Source organism: Pinus tabuliformis, chromosome J (genome assembly GCF_031772625.1).
Source record: "Pinus tabuliformis cultivar Carrire ecotype Pingquan chromosome J, CPIR1, whole genome shotgun sequence".
Lineage (NCBI taxonomy): Eukaryota > Viridiplantae > Streptophyta > Pinopsida > Pinales > Pinaceae > Pinus > Pinus tabuliformis.
Window position 1 is genome coordinate 204,325,220 of NC_142295.1, and position 21,285 is coordinate 204,346,504.

Sequence of the window (21,285 nt, forward strand, 5' to 3'; positions counted from 1 at the left end):
TAATCCTTCCAGTTCTGAGGCACCAACCTCGAGGGCTCCAACCCTCTGCTGTCAAGGCACCAACCTCGAGGGCTCCAACCCTCTGCTGTCAAGGCACCAACCTTGGATATAGGAGCACCAACTCCAAGGACACCAATCCTTCCAACTTCTGAGGCACCAACCCTAAGGGCTCCGACCCAATCTTGTCAAGGCATGTTTGATAGTAATGTTCTGCTCCCAAAACTCTTCTTTACTGAATTCTGTCTGTTTACAGCTTCACTATAGTCTCCATGCTATAGCATCAATGGCAACCAGTCTTCATATGAAGAAGTATTTACAACTCTTCATACTGTCCACACAGAGTCTGCAAAAGTTATCTCATGATGATATCAAATAGCCATCATGATCTTTGATAATGTCTCCACACAACTTTAGTGAGTCTACTATTAGCTGCACTAAGCTCTACACGAGAACCAACTCTCTGTTTCAAGCCTCTGTTCTACCAATCGCAGTAAATGCTTCAGGCGTGACTGCTTCTCACTGTTCTCTTACTTCCCAGAAATAAAATCACATATGCTTCAATGCCAGTGCTAGCTACTGCTCCCTTCAAACGATGTCAGATAAAACTTCATTTATTATATCACAGAATTGTTCTTCAGAATGCATTATGTACCTGATTAATTCATCATAGGTCTGAGTCTTTCACAGGATAACACGACCAACAGAGTTGCTCATCCTTCGACTGCCTCCTATCCGGATGGACCTTCGTCTTCCTTCTGTCCTGCTGGACCTTCGGCCTCTTTCTATCCTGTTGGACCATCGGATTCCTTCTTTCTTCCAGTTCGCCAACAACCAACCACCTTTTTTCTTTGTTATTTAAGCCTGATATGCTGACCTTTGGCTTCCTCCTTGCTCGCTTGAGCTTCGGCTTCCTTAACACTCGCTCAACGTTCTAGCTTCCCTCCTCTGGTCGCTTTAGCTTCCTCTGCGCTCGCTTGATTCTTCGGCTTCCCGATCTATGGCTTCCTCTGTCTATTTGAGTGTTCCAATACTCACAGGACACGTTAATTCGGAAGAGAGGCCGAATTACAATAGTGTTGCATATTAAAAAATATCAGAGAGGCCCTTTTTAATATTCATACAATATACATTAATTGTTCACGGACATCGCATTCCTTTAATCGCAATCGCGGCTTCCGGAGGTCTTTTATAAGTTGTGCCCATACCATAGCCGATGGCCAATTGCCCCTACCAGATGCGATATTATATTAAACTGCTTTTAATAAGTCTGTCGGGTCCACAGCCTTATCGCAATCGGCGGTTTGACATCCCTTAGAGACTAGCGATACAGCGCGGATGTGATATTACATTTAGTCATGTTAAATGGTGCATTCGGGTCCATGTTATTACGAAATCGGCGCTTTCAATGTGGCAAGGCTTTACAAGAGGCTTGCGATATGGCGGATGCAATATTTCAATAGGCGGTTTACAATGGAGCCGCGAGTCCGCATGTATTATCGCAATCAGAGGTTTCAGGGGTGACAACCCTTCATAACTGTGATTAGCAATTAAATCGCGACCGTCGATCTGGTGCTCGATCCGACGGTTGTCGCTTAGCCTGATCACCAACCAGTCCACTCGATCTCCACTGTTGATCTCCTTCCATCAGATCAACGGCTGATGCCTTTTCCCGATCAATCAACTTGCACGACACTTTGTGACCGTTGATCTGGATCCGCTTGATCTGACGATCCAAAACGATTTCGGGTGAGACACAAGCACGGAGAATACCCGCCCGATAAAGCGGTTTTTCTCTCTCCTCAGCTGCTACGTGTCGAACGGTTAATGGAATCGGGTGACTACCCTTCAATACAGCTTACAGCTTTTTGTCTGCCCGAAATACCACTTATGGTTTTGAGAAACCACCTCTTCGCTGATTATCTTCCGCGCTCTTCCACCATGCGATGACCGTTGATCTATGAGATCCAACGGATCCTATGCACTCTCCGTCTGTTTCCTCCTTAACTTAATCTCGCTTGCTTTTGATGGACTCTATGTTAAAACCACAGTTTCTGCCACACTCCGTTTAACACACGACATTCATATATCGATTCATTCACTTAATATTGGATTGCCATCGATCCATTCAGTGGGAATACAAAGAAATACCCGGTTAACTGTTGAACGCGGATACACAGAGTAACAAGAGTCCACACCAGGCATGAGTCTTGCCCTCTCAGCTCAATTACAACAATAAATTGACCTCTGTCTCAAACCCCCTCTAACACTCAACCTCTCGCTTCTCACTCAAAACCTAATCATCTCAGCTCCCTTGACTTTCCGCTCTTCTCTGGTCTGATATGGCTCCTCTGTTAACTCCTCTGATACTCTGCAGTTCTTCTTTGGCATATATTACATGCGATACTCCCGATATGGCTCCTCCTCAATCTCCCACTCTTACACTAACTTGGCTTTCCTGTGGCTTCCGATACCGCTCCAATACCTCTTCTCTGCTTTGATAGCTCTTATGACTTCCGATATTCTCTCCAATGGCTTGACTGTCTTGGCTTTCCTTTGGTTTCTCCTCATGGCTTCTTGCTCCTGTTTCTTCATGGATCTGCTCTACTTCTCCTTGGCTTCATATCATCATTTAGTATCCTAGAATATTGCCATATTGACATACTCCTATTGCTTCATGGATCTGCTCTACTTGGCTTCACATCATTGTTTACTGTCCAGAATATTGCCATATTGACATCAATGACAACCTAGATTAACAAAAGTCGTCTAGGACAAAGCTCATCATACATCAGTGAAAAGGAAACATTTGTTGGATGGGGATACTCTAGATCCTCAAGATTCTCTGATGGAATCTTCATCAAAGGTTCACTGATGACATAAGAGGTGAAATAGATCATGGGATTGAAACTCTTTTCAATCAAGGAAGCTGCTAAAGTAAGTCTAGATGACATAAAGGAAAATGATGAATGTATGTTTACATTCAATATTGTAGAAGTCATGTCATATGGTTACATGTAACATGGATCAATGCTCTATCTTGAGAGCATAATCGTAAGGAAGTATCTCCTCCTTTGAAGGGATGCAATAATGCATGAGTCACACATTCACTAAATGAAATCAACATAATATGTCCTCATATGTAATATGAGGTGTGTGACAATAATTAGAGGAACTCTAATTGGAAGTTCCTGGGAATGAAATGTGTAAAAGAAAAGAAGGAAGAGATCATGGAATATGCAACCTTGGAAAAATCAATCAACATCCGAAAACCAAGAGATCTGACTAGGATATCTCCAAGAAAGATATGTAGACTTTGGTGAATTCTGAAAAAGAGAGAGACCCTTGACAGTATATATCTTTGGGAGATGTGTCGACATGTATGTAGGATGTTGATGCAAACTAGAAGATGTCATGATGAAAGACCATCACAAAGGTAATTTTGATTTAAATGTTCATTTCTTATTTTTGAACAAATATCTAGAAGGGTTGTAGGGCTGTCGATGCCCATGTAGTAGGATGAAAGATCCTTAAGGAAACATGGCATGAAGAAGGTAGCATGGCATGAAGGAAGGCCATATATGAATTGATGGATCACTTTCCAATGATGACATGACTGACTCATGGATGAAAGTGATGGATGGTATGTACCCTATGAAGAAGTAACAAACATGAAGACTCTTAGATAACAAAAAGAAGTTCATGACATCATGAGGAGGAGTTCTTCAAGCAGTTGGTTGTCCCATCATCACCACCTGAGGAGTTGTTGTAGGTCCCTAATTAAGAGGGAGCTTGGAAACAAGTTTCTTACTTGGAAGAAACTTGGAAGCAAAATTCTTAAGCCAAGAGGGAGCTTAGGTACATTCCTTCCATAGGAATGAGTACATAGACACATCATCCTTGTCTTCACTTGGGAAGACAGAATGGAAGATTGGGTAAACATATAGAATCCAATGCTCTTTGAGGATGAGTTAGGGCATCCAAGATAAGAGTAGTCGTAGAGGACCGATATTCTTTGAGGACTGGGAATCCAAGATAAGAATAGTCCTAGTGGAACACACCCTAAGAACCCAGGTGGGGTATGTCCCAAGAGAGACAACGATAAGGGTGTCTATACATCATTGGTCTCACCATCATTGAGTTCAGATCTTGTGGAGAGATAGAGTTGTTAGTCAAGGCCTTGTTATGTGACAATGCAGGTCGATATGATGCTAAACAGATGAGTTACCAATCTGACTCATCTTATGAGAATTCTTCAGATTGAGAATGACCAAGTACCATTACAAATACCTCCCTAGTTAAGAGGGAGTGTTAAAAAATGCAACTAGGTTCGGTCTTCATAATGGCATGTGTAAATTGTGATTTTATGTAATTGATGAAAAGAAGAAAATAAATTTATTTTTCTAGTACTTGAATCATGGGTTTCATGATCAAGGAATTTTATTTTAGTTAAGGTTCCCATTGTGAACCTTTAGGTTTTGTCATCTAGTCATAAAAGTCAATTTGAGTCAATGTCATGTATGAAGGACCCTTCTTGGGCATGTTATATTTGTGTACGAGTCATTAAATTTATAAGAAGGCCCTCCAAGACCAAGCAAAGACGGCACCTACAAGTCGGCCACAAGAAGGAATAAAAGATCTTCACCAAATGACACATTGGCTCACCCTCTAACAAGTCGATCTAATTGATGGGGAAACAACTATAAATAGGGCAGCTCGGCCTCATTTTAGACCAAGAATTTCGGTCATCAACAAGTCTGAAACAAGAAGTGTGAAAAGGTGAAGGAAGAGAGTCTTATAGCCAGCAAAGTAAAGCAATGGAAGAGCAAAGTCTTTAGGAGTGTTTTTCGGTCTATTTTGGGTCACATGTCCGAAGAAGAAAGAGGTCATTTGCTATTGAAGAAGCCAAGAGGAATTGCATTCCTCCTAGGTAGCCGAATTGGAAGAGGGGCAAGTCAAAGGAGAAGCCAAGGCAAGCTAAAAGGAGACTCTATCCTAAGCAAAGGTATCAAGGACATTTTTCTAGGAGAAACTAGGGTTTCTGAATTAGAGTCAAAGATTGCAGACCTAATTCAAGGAGGCCAAAATAAGGAGCAAATCTGAAGCAGAAGGAAGTCAAAGTTGAAGGGTAGCCGAGAAGGAGGAAGGAACAAAAGTTTGAATTTTGTTGACTAAGGTAAGAAGGATCTCATCAAGGAAGTTTTGTGTCTTGGTCTTGGAGGGACTTGATCTTGGTATTCATCAATTGAGGTCCCTATAAGAACAAGATTTTGTTCGGGTTTTCCTCTCAAGTGGGAGAGGTTTTGGCCCTGGCTGATAGCCTATATTTTGTGTCTCTTGTCTCTTTATTGTTTATGCATTGGTAGCTGATTGATGAAGAATAACACTATAATAACATAAGTAAAAGAAGATCCTAATCTAGGAAGTAAAGAGATTCACAAGCAGTTACCAATAGAAGAGAAATAACTTAATCTCGATGCCCTAGATTTCTCAACACCTACAATGGCTAAATCTTTAGTACACCTTAGTCCCACATGATTAGAGTACCTTGGTTAGGTATCTAATCTATAGCACCAAGTGTGTTGTGACTCTTCATAAAGCATATCATTTTGAGATCGTCCATGTACCTTTGTATATATGTAATTATGAATACCTCTCTAGATAAGAAGGAGTGTTGAAAATGTAACTAGTGTCAGTCTTCATATGTTATGCTCTTAACCTGCAAAAATGATAACCCAATACCGAATATGCGAAGAAAAGATACCCAGAACACAGAATAGCAATGATTTTATTATTCAGAGAGTAATGTTCACTTGCCTCTTCGAGGGGGCAACCTCCAATAGAGCAGAGCTCGATTACCAAATAAGACACGATACTCCTCGCAGGGAGTCTCTATCCTTTATATATGACTTATACATGCAATACCACGGGCCAATACCGTGGGTTTATTAATACCATCTATCTAATACTACGGCCCATTTGCAACTAACTGTGGTCCCGTCATTAACTGCGGGTTAACCACTTACAAATATTAATATGGGCTTTATTGACTCTTGACTATGACGTGATCCCATGACATAAATAAGGGGGTTAGGGTGGGACCCTAACATGCCCTCCCCCTTAAGACTAGCCTTGTCCCCAAGGCTGAAGCTGTGGAAACTGCTGAAGAATAGTGGCTGGTTCTCAAGTTGCATCTTCCGGAGAGATGTCTTTCCATTTGACTAGGACTTCCTTAATCACGCGGCCGCGCAGGTGTTTGTTTCTTGTGTCTAGAACCTGTTCGGGTTGAAGCCAAATTGACCCTTCTTCGTCCAATTTAGGTAGACTGGTTTGAATTCGGCAATTGTTCCCGATCACTTTCTTGAGGCACGATACATGGAAAACTGGATGGATTTTTGCAGTAGGTGGCAAAGCCAACTTGTAAGCCACTTCTCCAATGCGCTGAAGTACTTGGTATGGTCCGTAGAATTTTGGAGATAGCTTCTGACAACCCTTGTCTTTGAGTGATGTTTGCTTATATGGTTGCAGCCTCAAAAAGACCTGATCCCCTTCTTGAAATTGGCGCTCTAAGATGGGCGAGCATGGTTGCGCGGTGTTGTAGGAGTTGATCCACTGCTTGTACTTTGGAGCACCCCTTGAGATAAGAAGTAGGGGAAGGCGGAAGTTGACCATATACTGCTTCATAGGGAGTCATTTTGGTGGTGGCATGATAGTTGGTGTTATACCACCATTCAGCCAGAGGTAACCACTGTACCCAAAGGTGTTGCTTTTCTGAAGTGAAACACCTAAGGTAAGTTTCTAAACATTTGTTGACGGCTTCAGTTTGACCATCCGTTTGCGGATGATAGGAAGTACTGAGTTTTAGTTGAGTGCCTTGTATCCTGAAGAGTTCCTGCCAAAAATTACTGGTGAAGATCGGGTCGCGATCAGACACAATAGAAGTGGGCATGCCATGCAATTTGAAAATCTGATCCATGAAATATTGAGCGACCAAAGTTGGTGTAAATGGGTGGGGTAGTGCGCAGAAATGAGCATACTTCGATAGTCGGTCCACAACCACCATGATGACTGACTTGTTTCCGGACTTTGGAAGACCTGTAATGAAATCCATAGAAATTTCCATCCAAATGGATGTCGGAATGGGCAATGGTTGTAATGTGCCTGGTGTGTTGACTGTTTCCCCTTTGTGGCGTTGACAGACATCGCATTCTGCTACAAAAGTAAGGATGTCCTTTTTCATGCCTGTCCAAAAAAATGATCTTCTGGTGCGAGCATACGTCTTCTGAAAGCCCGAATGTCCTGCAATGGGCGATGAGTGCAATTCTGCCAAAATGCGACCTTTGAGGGTGGATGTTGGGGATATTACGACTCTGTCCTTGTAGCAAAGAATATCATCCTGCCACGAGTAGCCCTTGGTGGAATTTGGATCTACCTGCAATTGAGAAATGAGTTGGGATAGCCCGGGGTGTGAAAACCATTCCTTGCGAGCCTCTTCAATCCATTCTGGAATAGGGAGGGAAATTGCTAGCAGAGTACTTTCTTCCTCAAATTGGCGAGACAAGGCATCTGCTACACTATTGTCTTTCCCTTTCTTGTAAATGATCTCATAATCATATCCCAGCATTTTGGCGAGCCATTTATTTTGTTGTGGGGAGGATAGGCGTTGCTCCAAAAAATATTTAAGACTGTGATGATCTGTGCGGATTTGGAAACGTCGCCCCAATAAGTAAGGTTGCCAAGTCTCGACGGCATGTAAGATGGCCATCATTTCTTTTTCGTAGGTAGATTGGCCCAGATTCCTCCCACTTAGTTGTTGGCTTGTGAAGGCCAAAGGTCGCCCTTCCTGCATTAAGACCGCCCCAATACCGGTCCCCGAAGCATCACATTCAATGACAAAGGATTTGGTGAAGTCAGGTAGTGCTAAGACTGGAGTGGAACACATGGCATTTTTGAGAGCGGTAAATGCCTGTTGTGCTTCCTCATTCCAGAAGAAGGAATTTTTCTTTAGGAGTTGAGTGAGGGGCTTCGCTATGCGGCCATAGTTGCGGACAAATTTACGATAATAGCCTGTGAGACCCAAAAATCCTCTCAAGCTCTTCAAAGTCTTAGGTTGAGGCCATTCTTGCATTGCCTGGATCTTTTTGGGGTCCACCTTGACACCTTCACGCCCCACAATGTGGCCCAAATACTCAACTTCTTCCATGCCAAACGCACACTTGGACATCTTGACAAATAATTTATGCTTGCGGAGCAGGTGTAAGAGTAGATCTACATGCCGAAGATGTGCAGCCCAAGTGCCACTATAGATGAGGATGTCATCGAAGAAGACAAGGACAAATTTCCTGAGATATGGTTTGAGAATGTGATTCATAAGGCTCTAAAAAGTAGAGGGGGCATTACAAAGACCAAATGGCATGACCAGGAACTCATAATGGCCTTCATGAGTTCGGAAAGCAGTGTTGGGAATGTCGACTTCCTTCATGCGAATTTGGTGGTAGCCTGAGCGAAGATCCAGCTTAGTGAAGAATTGAGCCCCATTGAGTTCGTCCAGCAGATCGTCAACCACCGGAATGGGAAATTTATCTTCGACTGTCAACTTATTGAGGGCCCTGAAATCGGGACACATCCGCCACTCCCCATCTTTCTTGAGTACCATGACCACTGGGGATGAATAAGGACTAATACTGGGACGAATGACACCTGCTTCCAAAAGTTCCTTGATGATTTTTTCTATTTCATTCTTTTGGGTGAACGGATATCTGTATGGCCGCACATTTGGGGGTTGGGCCCCTGGAACTAAGGTGATGCTATGATCATGTTCCCCTCGCGAGGGTGGAAGCTCATGAGGCTTGTCAAAGACCGGCAGATGGTTATTTAAAATCTGTTGCATCTCAGGATGAATTGGCAGAGACTTGGTTTCGACAACCTGGATGGCATTAAATTGAGCTACCACTCCATGATTGCCCTTTTTTAACAATTTTTCCATCCGATGCGAGCTGATGATAGAGGGGGCTCCCGCCTGGAGTCCACGGAGGGTATGTGTGTAGTTGTTTTGCTTAAAACTCATATATAACTCCTGAAAATCCATTGTGATTGGCCCAAGCGTGCGGAGCCATTCAGCGCCGAGGACAATGTCGCAACCCCCCATGTGTATGGCAAACATGTGGGTTTTCAACTGATAATCCCCCATTTGAAGTTTGACATTTTCACAGCGGCCTTCACATTTCATTGTGCCCCCATCCGCAATTTGGACTTGGAAGTTAGAAACTGCTCTTACAAAACAATGCACTGCTTCTGCGATTTTTTGATGGATGAAATTATGGGTACTTCCACTATCAATCAAGACTACTACTGGGCGATGTTTAAGAAAACCCCTGATTTTGAGAGTTTGAGGGGAAGAAATCCCTGCCAATGCATGCAGCAAAATAACTGGTTTGTCAGAGACATTCTCCTTTGGGGTGTCTTCTTCTAGCGCCTCATGTTCCTCAAGTGGTGGATCTTCCTCTGTTGAGCTGTAGTCAGTGGCATCTATTTGAAAAAATTTGGGCTCCTTGCATTTATGACCTGGGGAGTATTTTTCATCACAGTAGTAACATAGTCCTTGCTTCCTTCTTTCGGCCATTTCCGCCGGTGACACCTTTTGGACCTTAAGTGTTTGAGTCGTGTTGTGAGCCTGTGGGAGACGACCTTTAGTGGGGAAATTTGGGCGACTGTATTGGGCTGCTAATGCACGTTCCACGTTACGGGCTACCTTGCAAGCCTCTGTCCAAGTGGGAGGGTGGTGCAGTAAGACTTGAGCTTTGATGGCTTCTTTAAGACCACTGATAAAACATTCCGTGTAGAAATCATTTGAGAGACCCCAAGTGCGGAAGGCTAAGGCTTCAAAAGCTGTAATATATTCATCCACGGTACCTGTCTGTCGGAGCTTAGTAAGACGACCCAAAAAAGAGTCCTCCTGTTCAAAGCGATCTCGAAGAGCTTTGGTAAATTGGGTCCACATCTTAAAAGGTCCATTGCAACGTTGATGCCATTCCCACCATTGCCACCGTTCATTGTCCAAGTACATGCTCCCCAACATAAGCTTAGTCGCATCATCGAAGATATGATTCAGTTTGAAATACTACTCCATTTGTGCTATCCATGCGGATGGGTGAGAACCGTCAAATTTATGCATATCCAACTTGGGAGGTCGCTGACTGGGTGGTGGGTGGGTGTGCCAGACGTGAGGAGAGTGGCTAGACTCACCCTCATTGTATACATTGTCATTATACGCCTCCTCGTGGGCTGGCTCCTTGTCCTTCGGGAGTAATTGCTGGACCTGGAGAGATAGTCCGTTAAGCTGCCTATTGATGGATTGGATGGATTTGTCAAGTTCGTCCAGTCTTTCATTGGCCATTGCTTGAGCTCTAGTTTCTACCATACACCAACCTGATGAAAAATTGGGACCGCCAAAAATTTTTCACTAATAATTGAATGGTACCACCGTGCTCAGCTCGTCGTCCTGATTCTGATGGGCTAGATCACAAATAAGCGCCCGGGAAGATCTCAGACTTTTTTGTTTTTTTTTTTTGAAAACTCCTAACGGAGTTTTACTCCTTCCTGATCAATACTGCAGTCGCCAAATCCTCAAAATGTCAATGCGGCCAAACTTCCTGCGAAAATTATACCTCGGTATAGGAACCCTTCACAACAACTCCGATCTGGTGGATCTGAGAGATCTGAATGCGGATCGGCTGGCTCTAATAGATCGGAATGACTGATCTACGAACTCGAGACTGCGGGACTGATGTCGGCTGCTTCTGCACCCCTTTGCACCAGCGGATCTGGAATAGATGATGTGCGATCCCGAGAGAAAAGGGAACTACGGTCTTGAGGAGTGTCAGGTGCTACAGATCGCAATATAAATAAGGGTCTGGCAGTAGTACTCGGCCCAATGTTTCAGGGCTCTAACTAAGGAGGATCGACCGTACCCTTAGCCGTACAACCCGACTACCCTATCGTACGGGCGAGTAATCTCTCCGAGTGCTGTTCTCGGTGTACTGTAGCCACAAGACGGCCGACGGTTTATCTATGGCGAGGTTTCAAGGGAGCCTAGGGGCTTCTGATATACCCAGAGGGTACGTGGAAGACAGTCCGTGCACGGTTATGTCTAATGCGCTACTACTCGAAGGGGTACCCACAGGGGTTACAAGGGAGTCTAACAGACGTGACCACCTCTTGTATTTCCTGCGTGCATGCCTCCCCAAATCCGCAGTTTTATGCGCTCAACGACAGATCCCGTGGTTTAAAGACGCTGGAACACGTCTCTAGCCAAAAAAAAAATTTGCTAAGAATTGGCGATCCCACCGGCCCTAGAAAGTGCTCTGATACCACTTGTTATGCTCTTAACCTGCAAAAATGATACCCAATACCGAATATGCGAAGAAAAGATACCCAGAACACAGAATAGCAATGATTTTATTATTCAGAGAGTAATGTTCACTTGCCTCTTCGAGGGGGCAACCTCCAATAGAGCAGAGCTCGATTACCAAATAAGACACGATACTCCTCGCAGGGAGTCTCTATCCTTTATATATGACTTATACATGCAATACCACGGGCCAATACCGTGGGTTTATTAATACCATCTATCTAATACTACGGCCCATTTGCAACTAACTGTGGTCCCGTCATTAATTGCGGGTTAACCACTTACAAATATTAATATGGGCTTTATTGACTCTTGACTATGACGTGATCCCATGACATAAATAAGGGGGTTAGGGTGGGACCCTAACATCATAATTGTATTTGAGTCATGATGTAATGTATTTATCAAAAGAAAGGAAAATAAATTTTATTATAAAAGAAATTGACTTATTAAAACATGAGTTTCATGCTTGGGTCAATGGTTAATAGGTCAAAGCCTCCATTGTAAGCTTCTAGGGTTTGTGTCAAGATTCCTTGTCCTTGTCATTATGTAAAATACCCTTCTTTGGCTTCTTGTGTCAAGGAAAAAATTCATTTTGATGTAAAATAGGTCTTCTAGGCCTCCTCCACCAAGTCGGCTTCAACCTGGACAACTTGACCTAATTGAGAGGCAAAAATCTAGTATATAAAGGCAAACTCGACCTCATTTGAAGCACATCCACAACTTGTTCGATCTGTAGTTGCTAGTGAAGAAAAAGGTTGTGAAATTCAAGGAAGAAGAACAAAACACCAGCGAAGGAGAAGGAAGTCTTTATCAAGGAAAAAAAGTCGATTTTTTCCTCTCTACTCTCACACGTGCGAAATTTTGAAACTGTTGGAGAAGCCGAAATTTCAAATCTACACTAGGACTGAAAATTCTAGAAGCTAGGGGATGAAATTATGGATTGTTGCTGCGATGAAGTTGCTGGACAAGAAGAGACTAATGAAGTTTGTTGAATCATCTTAGAAAGTTGACTTGGTGGAGGAGGAAGTAATTACAAGTAATTACCAACATAAGAGAATATTCCTGCCTTTCTAAGTTTCTAACAATGTGGACCTATGCCTATGCATTCTCTTGGTGACCATCTCTACTACATGACCTTTATTGATGATTTCTCCAGGGAGACATGGATATACTATGTGAAGCATAAGGATGAGGCCTTTGATATGTTCAAGGACTTCAAGGCATTGATCAAAATCAAACAGGGAAGAAAATAAAGGTTTTCAGGTCTGACAATGGTGGAGAATATATTTTAAATGAGTTCAAATACTTCTGCAAGAAGGAAGGTATTAAGAAGGAGACGACTACGCCTTATAATCCTAAACAAAATGGAGTGGATGAAAGAAAGAACAAGTCCATTGTGGAAGTTGCCCGAGCTATGCTCCATGATCAAAAGTTGCCAAAGTTCCTTTGGGGAGAAGCAACAAATACAACAGTATGTTCAAAATAGTGTTTCTTATCAAGATTTGGACAACAAGACTCCCGAAGAAGTATTCACAGGTGTCAAGCCCGACATTGGACATCTAAAGATATTGGGTTGCCCCGTATATTTTCATGTGCCGAAGGAAAAGAGGAACAAGTTGGAAGCCACCGAAAGGAAAGGTACGTTTGCTGGGTACTATGAAAATTCTAAAGCATTTAGAATATATATTCCTCAAAGGAAGATAAGTTTAACAAGGATGTAACTTTCGATGAAGATGATGCCCTTGGGAAAGCAAGGGATCTTCCTCCACCTCCTCCTCCTAAGAAGAAGGATGATGATATGGATCTATTAGAAGGTCCGTCCGTGCTTGAATCTAAGAAGGATATTGTTGATGATCTGATCGAGCCCATGGATCCTTTGGACCCTCCTCCAAGTGATCCTCCTGCCAAGAAGAGACCATCATGGCTTTGAGATACATTATGGGATGCTAAGAGACACATTCTCGCAAGAGGGAGCTTTAGGGAAAGTAAGAAACCTTGCCAGTATCAGGGATACGTTGTAGCCATGATCACTATCATTCAAGTTGAGCCACCTACCTCTGATGAAGTTGTGAAAGAACAAGTTTAGAAGGATGCTATGGCTGAGTATGAATCGATTATGAAAAATGATGTATGGGATGTCATTCCGAGACCGAAGAGAAAATCAGTTGTAACTTCAAAATGGCTATACAAAATCAAACATGGAGCTGATGGAAGCATCGAGAAGTATATGACAAGGTTCATGGCCCAAGAGTTCTCCCAAAAGAGAAAGAATATTATGATGATATATTTGCTCTCATTGCTCGCTACACTACTATTAGATTGATCGTTGCCCTTGCTACTAGTCAAGGATAGACTCTTCACTAAATGGATGTAAGGACGACATTCCTTCATGGCATTCTACAGGAAGAAGTATAAGTTGCGCAACCGTGGGGATTTGAAGTGAAGGACCGAAAGACACATGTTTACAGATTGAAGAAGGCATTATATGGCTTGAAGCAAGCCCAACCGAGCTTGGTATGCCCATATTGGCAATTACCTGGTGAAGCTTAGATTCATAAGAAGTAGTGTTGACCCTAACCTCTACTTCAAGGTGGTCCAAGGTATGCCTTTGATTTTGGTTCTACATGTTGATGATCTATTCCTGATAGGTAGTGAGCTCCTGATCCTCGAGTGTAAGAGGGAGTTAACCTCTCAGTTTGAGAGGATCTTGGTTTGATGCATTATTTCCTAGGATTAAAGGTTTGGCAGAGACCTAGAGAGATATTCCTTTCTCAAGGAAAATATGTCGTGAAGCTATTGGAAAGATTTGCAATGACAGAATGTAAATCCTTGGCCAACCCAATCGATGTGAATTTAAATAAGTTGTGTGGAGATACTACTAGACCTGACCTAGTTAATCCTTCTGAGTATTGACAACTGATTTCTGTTAAGTAGGTTAAAGTTTGTTGATTAACTAGGTCACTGTTAATGGTTAGAAAGACTTTTGAATGCTCAGATTTAGTTGACAGGTTGTTAACAGGAAAAAGCTTCAAGAAAAGGGCCATCAAACATCTCTGGTTTCACCTCTCCTTCAGTAGGATCAGAAGCTGGGATCATGATAACTTTGCTGCCCGCAAAAACACTGAGTTTGCTTTGCCATGCAATCACTAGTGTTTGATTTTCATGTGTATAAGTTGGTTACAAGTTCAGACTTTCGTTTGCTTAGTTGCATGAGTTAAAATACACGATTTCATTGCAGGTCACACTTCTGTTCATTCTCTTTACTGGCAACTAGTAGATTAGGTCATCGTAGTTAGGTTTTTGAATTTACAAGTCTTCGTTGGATCAGTTGGAAAGCGCCTTGCAGAGCACCTGTACCACTCCATCTGTTTATTCTCCATCAACACCATCCACTCTGCCCTCTACTTAGCATCCTTGCCTCCCGTTCGCCATTTGCTCCCATAACCCTAGTTTTGTGTGTAACATCGCTTCAGTCTTCTCTGAACCAAATCCAGCCATCTACACCTGTCCACAACTCCATCCACCGAGTCCTAGACCATCTCCAGCCCTCACCCTACCTCCACACTCACTCCTTCACCTTTCCCTCTCCATTCATCCACCAAAAGCCTCATTTTTGAACATCCTGTAGAAAGTTACAGACATCCTGTAGAAAATCGCAAACATCCTGTAGAACCCCTGCAGACTTCCTGTAGAGGCTCACGAATGAGGTTTCTTGATAGCCAAACTCAGTGAAACTCTATGGAAGGGTGTTAGGGACCCCTTAGGCCCTCTCTGAACCTTCTTGACCTCCTCCAAGCATTTCCTCTCGCCCATCCACCTCTGCACAGCCAAAAACAGTCAAATCATATGCATAATAACTCTGGCAACTTATTCAAAAATACAAAAAGATGTTTTTTTCAGATGTTACTGTAGAAGTAGCTTAGATACATGTATTTACCTTCCTAGAAGTCAATGGCATTTCTTTCAGTAGCTTGCATCCTCTTTCTTGCATCAGTAGGGTTAGCTGGTAGAATTAGGGTTTGCTAGGGTTTGCGTTTTCTTTTAGCTTTTCAATGTCTTTCTGCAAGTAGATCAGCCTTCTTTAAATTAGCTTTCGTCCATCGGTTAAAAAGCTTCTTCTCAGAGCTCATAGAAGTTGGCTTGAGCCCCTAGCGGACTTGTGCCAGCTGACCAAGTGACAGCTGCGGCAAGAGCTAGTACTTGTGCATACAGCACCGTCACCTTGTGAACACCCGTCCGAACATATGCTTTGCAGTGAACACCTTGAGCCAATTTATGATTGAGCCCCTCCATGCACATTGGGTTTCCGCTAAACATATTATGAGATATTTGCATGGGACAATTAACCTTGGTCTGAGATATTCTGGCCAAGATGTATGACTGCATGGATACACTGATCTTTATTGGGTTGGAAACATTATTGACAAGAAGAGCACATCAAGGTGTTGCTTTAGCTTCGGATCTTCTATGATATCTTGGATGAGTAGGAAACAAAAGTTCGTAGCTTTAAGCATGACAGAGGTAGAATACATTGTTGTTGATATGGCTAGTTGTGAGGCAGTTTGGTTGAGAAAGCTCTTTGGAGAGCTATTTGAGCAAGTCCTGGATACTACAATGATATATTATGACAATAAGAGTGGGATTCGATTGGCAGAGAATCCCATATTTCATGACAAGTCCAAGCACATTGAGATCAGGTACCACTACATTCAAGACATGGTACAAAGAGGAGTCGTAAGACTCCATCGCATATCGATAGACGAGTAGATAGCAGACATATTGACCAAGGCTTTGCCAACAGGAAAGTTCTTGGTCTTCAGAGAGCAGCTGGGATTGATGGATGTGACCCTCCCGGGTAAGGGTGCCGACTGATCAAGAATATTGAGCTATGCTCTTCCCCTCTGTTTGAGCTCACAAGGAGAGAAATTGAGCTTGAAAGCTCTTGGGGTTGAGGTATCTATGGACAATAGGATGGTTGTGATCCTTACCCTTTGAGGTAAGTATTATCTCTTCTATTGTCACCATAGGGTGTGTGTGATCCTTGTCATTTATGACAAGTTGGGTATATCCCCCTATCATGATTAACAGAGTATACCCCAGTATGCATTGTACCCACAAGCAAGGCTTGTTGTGATTGCCTCCCCATCTGGCCAATGGGTTGAAATGACCTGATTTGGTGTGATCCTTGCATAGCAAGTGGATCTCGCTGAAGTATAGAAGATGCAAGTGTTCTACCACTTGACTCTTCAGGGTCAACTTGGGAAGATCAGCAGACATTGGGATGGTTGTGATCTCTACCCTATATGGCAAGTTTGGTCTCGCTTGTTGACTAGACAACAGGATGGATGTGATCCTTGTTGGTAGATGGATCTCGCCCAATTGTCATTAGACGATAGGATGGATGTGATATCTACCCTATATAGCAAGTTTGGTCTCCACTGTTGACTAAACAACAGGACGGAAGTTATTCTTGTTGGTAGATGCTCGCCTATTGTCATTGGATAGAGGGTTGTAGCTTGAGCTCCCCTATGATGTCAAATTCTTCTTCTTTTAGATTCGATAGTGTGCTCAATCAATGAGCAGAGATGAGCAGGGACGACATTTGACTTGATGATGACGAGAAATTTGAGATAGGACATATTTTGTAGTCAGAAATTTCTCCCTAGCTAAGAGGGAGTGTTAGTTTGGCAGCTCAAGGATAAATTGCCTTCATTGGACGAAATTACTTATTCACAGAGACACAAAATTGCCCCTGCAAGCACTCAATTTGGTTAAGGAAAAATATATTTTTGATGAGAAAACCCACAATGGCACAAATATCCAAGTTGTCCTAGAAGCAAAATTGGCACCCCTCCAATGCCATATAAATACAAGTTAAGGCACACCTCATTTGGCATCACAACAACACATCATTCTTTTTCTCTCTTCTCATTAGTTCGTACAACTCTGAAGAATTGTAGGCTGACTTCACACATGCGAGGGTCTTGAGGCAACTCTGAAATTTCTGCATTGACTTTCTGTTTGGGAGACTTTGACCAGCGTTGACCTTGATGTTTTGGGCATATTTTGACTTCGATCTTTTGGGAGAATTTTTGTCTTGCTAGGCCGCATTGTTTGGCACAAGAACCAAGGAGATTTGGGCACTTTGACCTGCATTGACCACAGGCTTAACTGCAGATTGACTGCAGGGACTCTCTCTGTTGACTAGGTTTGACTGCTTAGATTGGGACTGTTTTGACCTATGTTTGACCAGCATTGAAGGTCGAGTTTGTGGACTGTTGACCGAGCTCTTGGAGGACTGTTTTGACTGTTGACTTTGACTGGTTAGGGCACACTTTGACTATTGTTGACTTGGACAAAATTGCAGACTTTGACAGTTGACCAAAATTGACTTTTGAGGCTCATCATTGGTTGGATATTGGTTTGTCTATTTGGATAGTCAAAGGTTGACTTTGACTCATTGTTGAATTGGATTATTGTACTCTCTGCTGAACATTTTATGACAATCTAATAAGAAGAAAAAATTGAAATGGTTTTCCCCCTTGTGGGGTTTTTCCCTGGTCTTTGACCAATCTTGTTGTCTCTTGTCATTGCTTTTGATTGTCTCTTATTGCTCATTGCATTTATTTTTCTATCTACAATTGCTATTGTTTATTGGAAGATTGAATTGATTGCTAATTGAAGTTAAGAATTGGGCTAAAGTAATTGTATCAACATAGAACAGTGACAAATTAACATATCTCATATCTTTTCTCTTGTAAATTCAATATTTTTATAAATATATTATTGTTCTATAATGGATATTTACATATTCCAAAAATTTTGAATATTTCCACTGCATATACAAACCCTGTTCGTTACGATTTGCTTGACTTTACAATGCATAGTGAAGGAGGCTTGAAGAAAACATAGAATATCGATTGCATTTATAACAACAGTAAAAGAAAGGCATTTCACAAATTTCACATTTGTTAATGCATCTTGAAAATCTAAAATCCATCATAAATAGTACACAAGGATTAATTTGATCTCAACAACAAATTTGATTTGGAAAAACTATTCAAAATTAATATTCATTTGTATTCAAAAAACTCACAGATAAGATTCCCCAAAGACCCCATTGAATATGGCTTGCTAACACATAATGGTCTATGTCGTTCATAAGGTTCTCAACCTCCCAATCATCTCCTTTTCCTGCCTCCATAAACAATATGATTTTCATGAAAAACTCGAACAAATGTACTTGTAACATTAAAATCAAACTCATAATTTTTTTCCAAACTCAATTTAAAATGCCTCACATCATATATGTTGCTTCTCTATCATTAGAAGTGATACACTCGAATACACTTCCTCTCAAAGCTAAAAACAAATCTCACATGAACATTAGAACAATGAAAAATTGTTTATAATGGCAATAATTTGAAAAGGTAAACCATGGATTGACATGAAAAGAAAATAAAATTTAAAATATAAAAAATCTGTCAATGTTCAGAACTAATAACTTGTGAGAGGATATGGTAAACCAGGTTGAATTCGTTGCATTATAAGAAAAGGTGAAACTATAATTATATGTCAATAAGATAATCTAAGCCAACATCAAACTAGAATATGATACAGTATCAAGAAAAATGGCTCCTTTAATAATCATAATACAGTAAGCTTGTAAGTAGCAATAGAAAGAAAAAATAAGCTACATTAATGCACACAAATAACAAAAATCAGCCAATAGGGATATAGCACCAATACATCACCTAGAGTCAAGACAGAACTACACTCTCGAAGAACATGAGCAAAGACTTACCTACATTGTAATAATCATGTGTTGTGACAAGCTACATACTATTTCAAGCCATGAGTTATTTCTTTCTCAAAGGAATATTTTTATCGTTTCTAACAAAATTGCTATGGACTTATTCACTTTATTTGTTTTGTTCAACATGTTTGCTGTTGTTGAACAAAGATTTCCTAGTCACCCTACAACCATAATTTTATATGCATTATCTAGTAGATCAAGGGTCAACATGCAATGTAATCTACTTGGACTCGTTACCCCGCCTGTTAGCAAGGTACATATACTTTTCAGTGCAACATTCATCACCATTGTAAGCCCAAGGTCACAAGTCAAAATCCATGTAAAAACCATGTGAGACCTTGTATTAGTCATCCTAGACATGTGTCTTTGTCATTGAGTTTGTATTCAACTGTTAGGTCAAACCATGCCCTATCCCTTGCAAGTGTATGGGCCAATTCAGCCCACGTCAAGTTGCACCTATGTCATTCCACATGGTTAAATTTTATCGAGTCTATATGTGACCTTGGCCTGGGTGTAGTATTCCTCATGATAACTCTCAAAGCACGACAACCTCTTTTGACAAGATTCACTTTTCCCAAGGCAATTCAATCTTCCCAATGTAAAGAGAATCCAATGGTCAAAATGTCAATCCAATCTCAAATTGTAGAGCAGGATGGGATGAGTCAATGACACATGGATTTTTTCAGATCTAAGCATCAAGTGGCTAGCTACAACTTGGTCAAACATGGTCAACAAGTCAAAAAAAGTTTCCAAGGGGTAGTTCAGGTAGAGCATTGGGCAAAGTTTTGCATGCATTACACCAAAAGTGATCAACATGAAGAAACGAACAAAACCCATGGGTTAGATTTCCGAGGTTAGTCAAGGTGTTAGAGATCTAGCACAGGGAGGTGATGATACAACATATAGGGTGATAATATGGCAACATCCTAGGGGATATAAAAAATCCAAGAGATACCCAGTATAGATCAAGACCAGTATAACAAAACCCAAGTTCTAGAATTTCCAAGTAAGCAAGGGCATTGAAGTTCAAGCAAAAGGGTGGCTTAGGATTTGGATTTGCACGAACTATGAGATTAGTGGGATCAATGTTTGTTTCTTCAACTTGGGCTGCTACATCTGGAGATTTTGATGCTTCATTTGCGATAAGTTCTTCGTATATATTCTTCAATGATTTCTTATCAGTCTTAAGTTTTTTAATCTAGTTAAGAAGCTTTTGGTTATGTTTTTTTAGGCATAAAAGTTCTTCTTTTTCTTAATCGTTGATCTTGTCGCTATTATCCTTCTTTTGATCTTTTAAGTTTTTTATTTGTTCAAATAATTTTTTATTGAGGTTCTTTAAGTGTAATTTTTCCTCTTCCTTCTCTAATAGACTTCCATTGAACTTCTCGTTAAAACTTTCTTTTTCTTGTTCCAACTTTTGCTTTTAATTTTACACTTTTTGACAATGTTCCACAGGGATGCGTCCCCCACGGTGAGGGACGCGCCACGGTGCTCCCCCGCGCTCCGGCGACGAGGAAACTCCTGCGGAAACATTTCCCCCACATCCCCTTTTTGGGGACACTCAGGGAAACTCAGAGGGGACGTTTTTTTGGCGACGAAACATGACTCCTTTAGAGGGGGACGGGGGGAAGTCGAGGGGACGCAAGGGAGACGCCAAGGAAACACAAGGGGGACGGGGGGACGCCGAGGGGATGCATGGAGGACGCATATGCATCCCCCCATTTTTTGTCTAATAATTTTTTTCAAATATTAAAAATTAAAAAAAAAAAAATTAAAAATTTAAATATATGAAAAATTTTAAAAATAAAAAATAAAAAACAAAAACAATGAAACCATATTAAAACTTGAAATTTATCAAAACTTGAATTTTTTTAAATAAATTATATTATATTAAAATTTAAAACTTAAAAAAAAATTAAAAACAATAACAAAAAAAAGTATATTAAATCTTAAAACTTAATATTTATTAATATTATTTAGTACTTTTTGAGAAATGTACTAGTTTAGATGTACCTTGCATCATGCCAAATAATGAATTTAGATGCAACATTGCATAATG

The 21,285-nt window shown here is 41.3% G+C and overlaps 1 protein-coding gene across 2 annotated transcripts in view; it reads right to left on the reverse strand.

Moving 5' to 3' along the window:
* The window catches only part of LOC149226389 (putative choline kinase 2), a 225,284-nt gene that overhangs the window by 40,689 nt on the left and 163,310 nt on the right, over positions 1 to 21,285 (reverse strand). The window contains exon 6 of one of the 2 annotated variants that reach the window (XM_089375278.1): positions 18,507 to 18,610. In XM_089375278.1, the coding sequence (XP_089231404.1) occupies positions 18,507 to 18,610 (104 nt within the window). The remainder of the gene's footprint in view (positions 1 to 18,506; positions 18,611 to 21,285) is intronic. The other variant, XM_089375279.1, reaches the window with a different exon arrangement.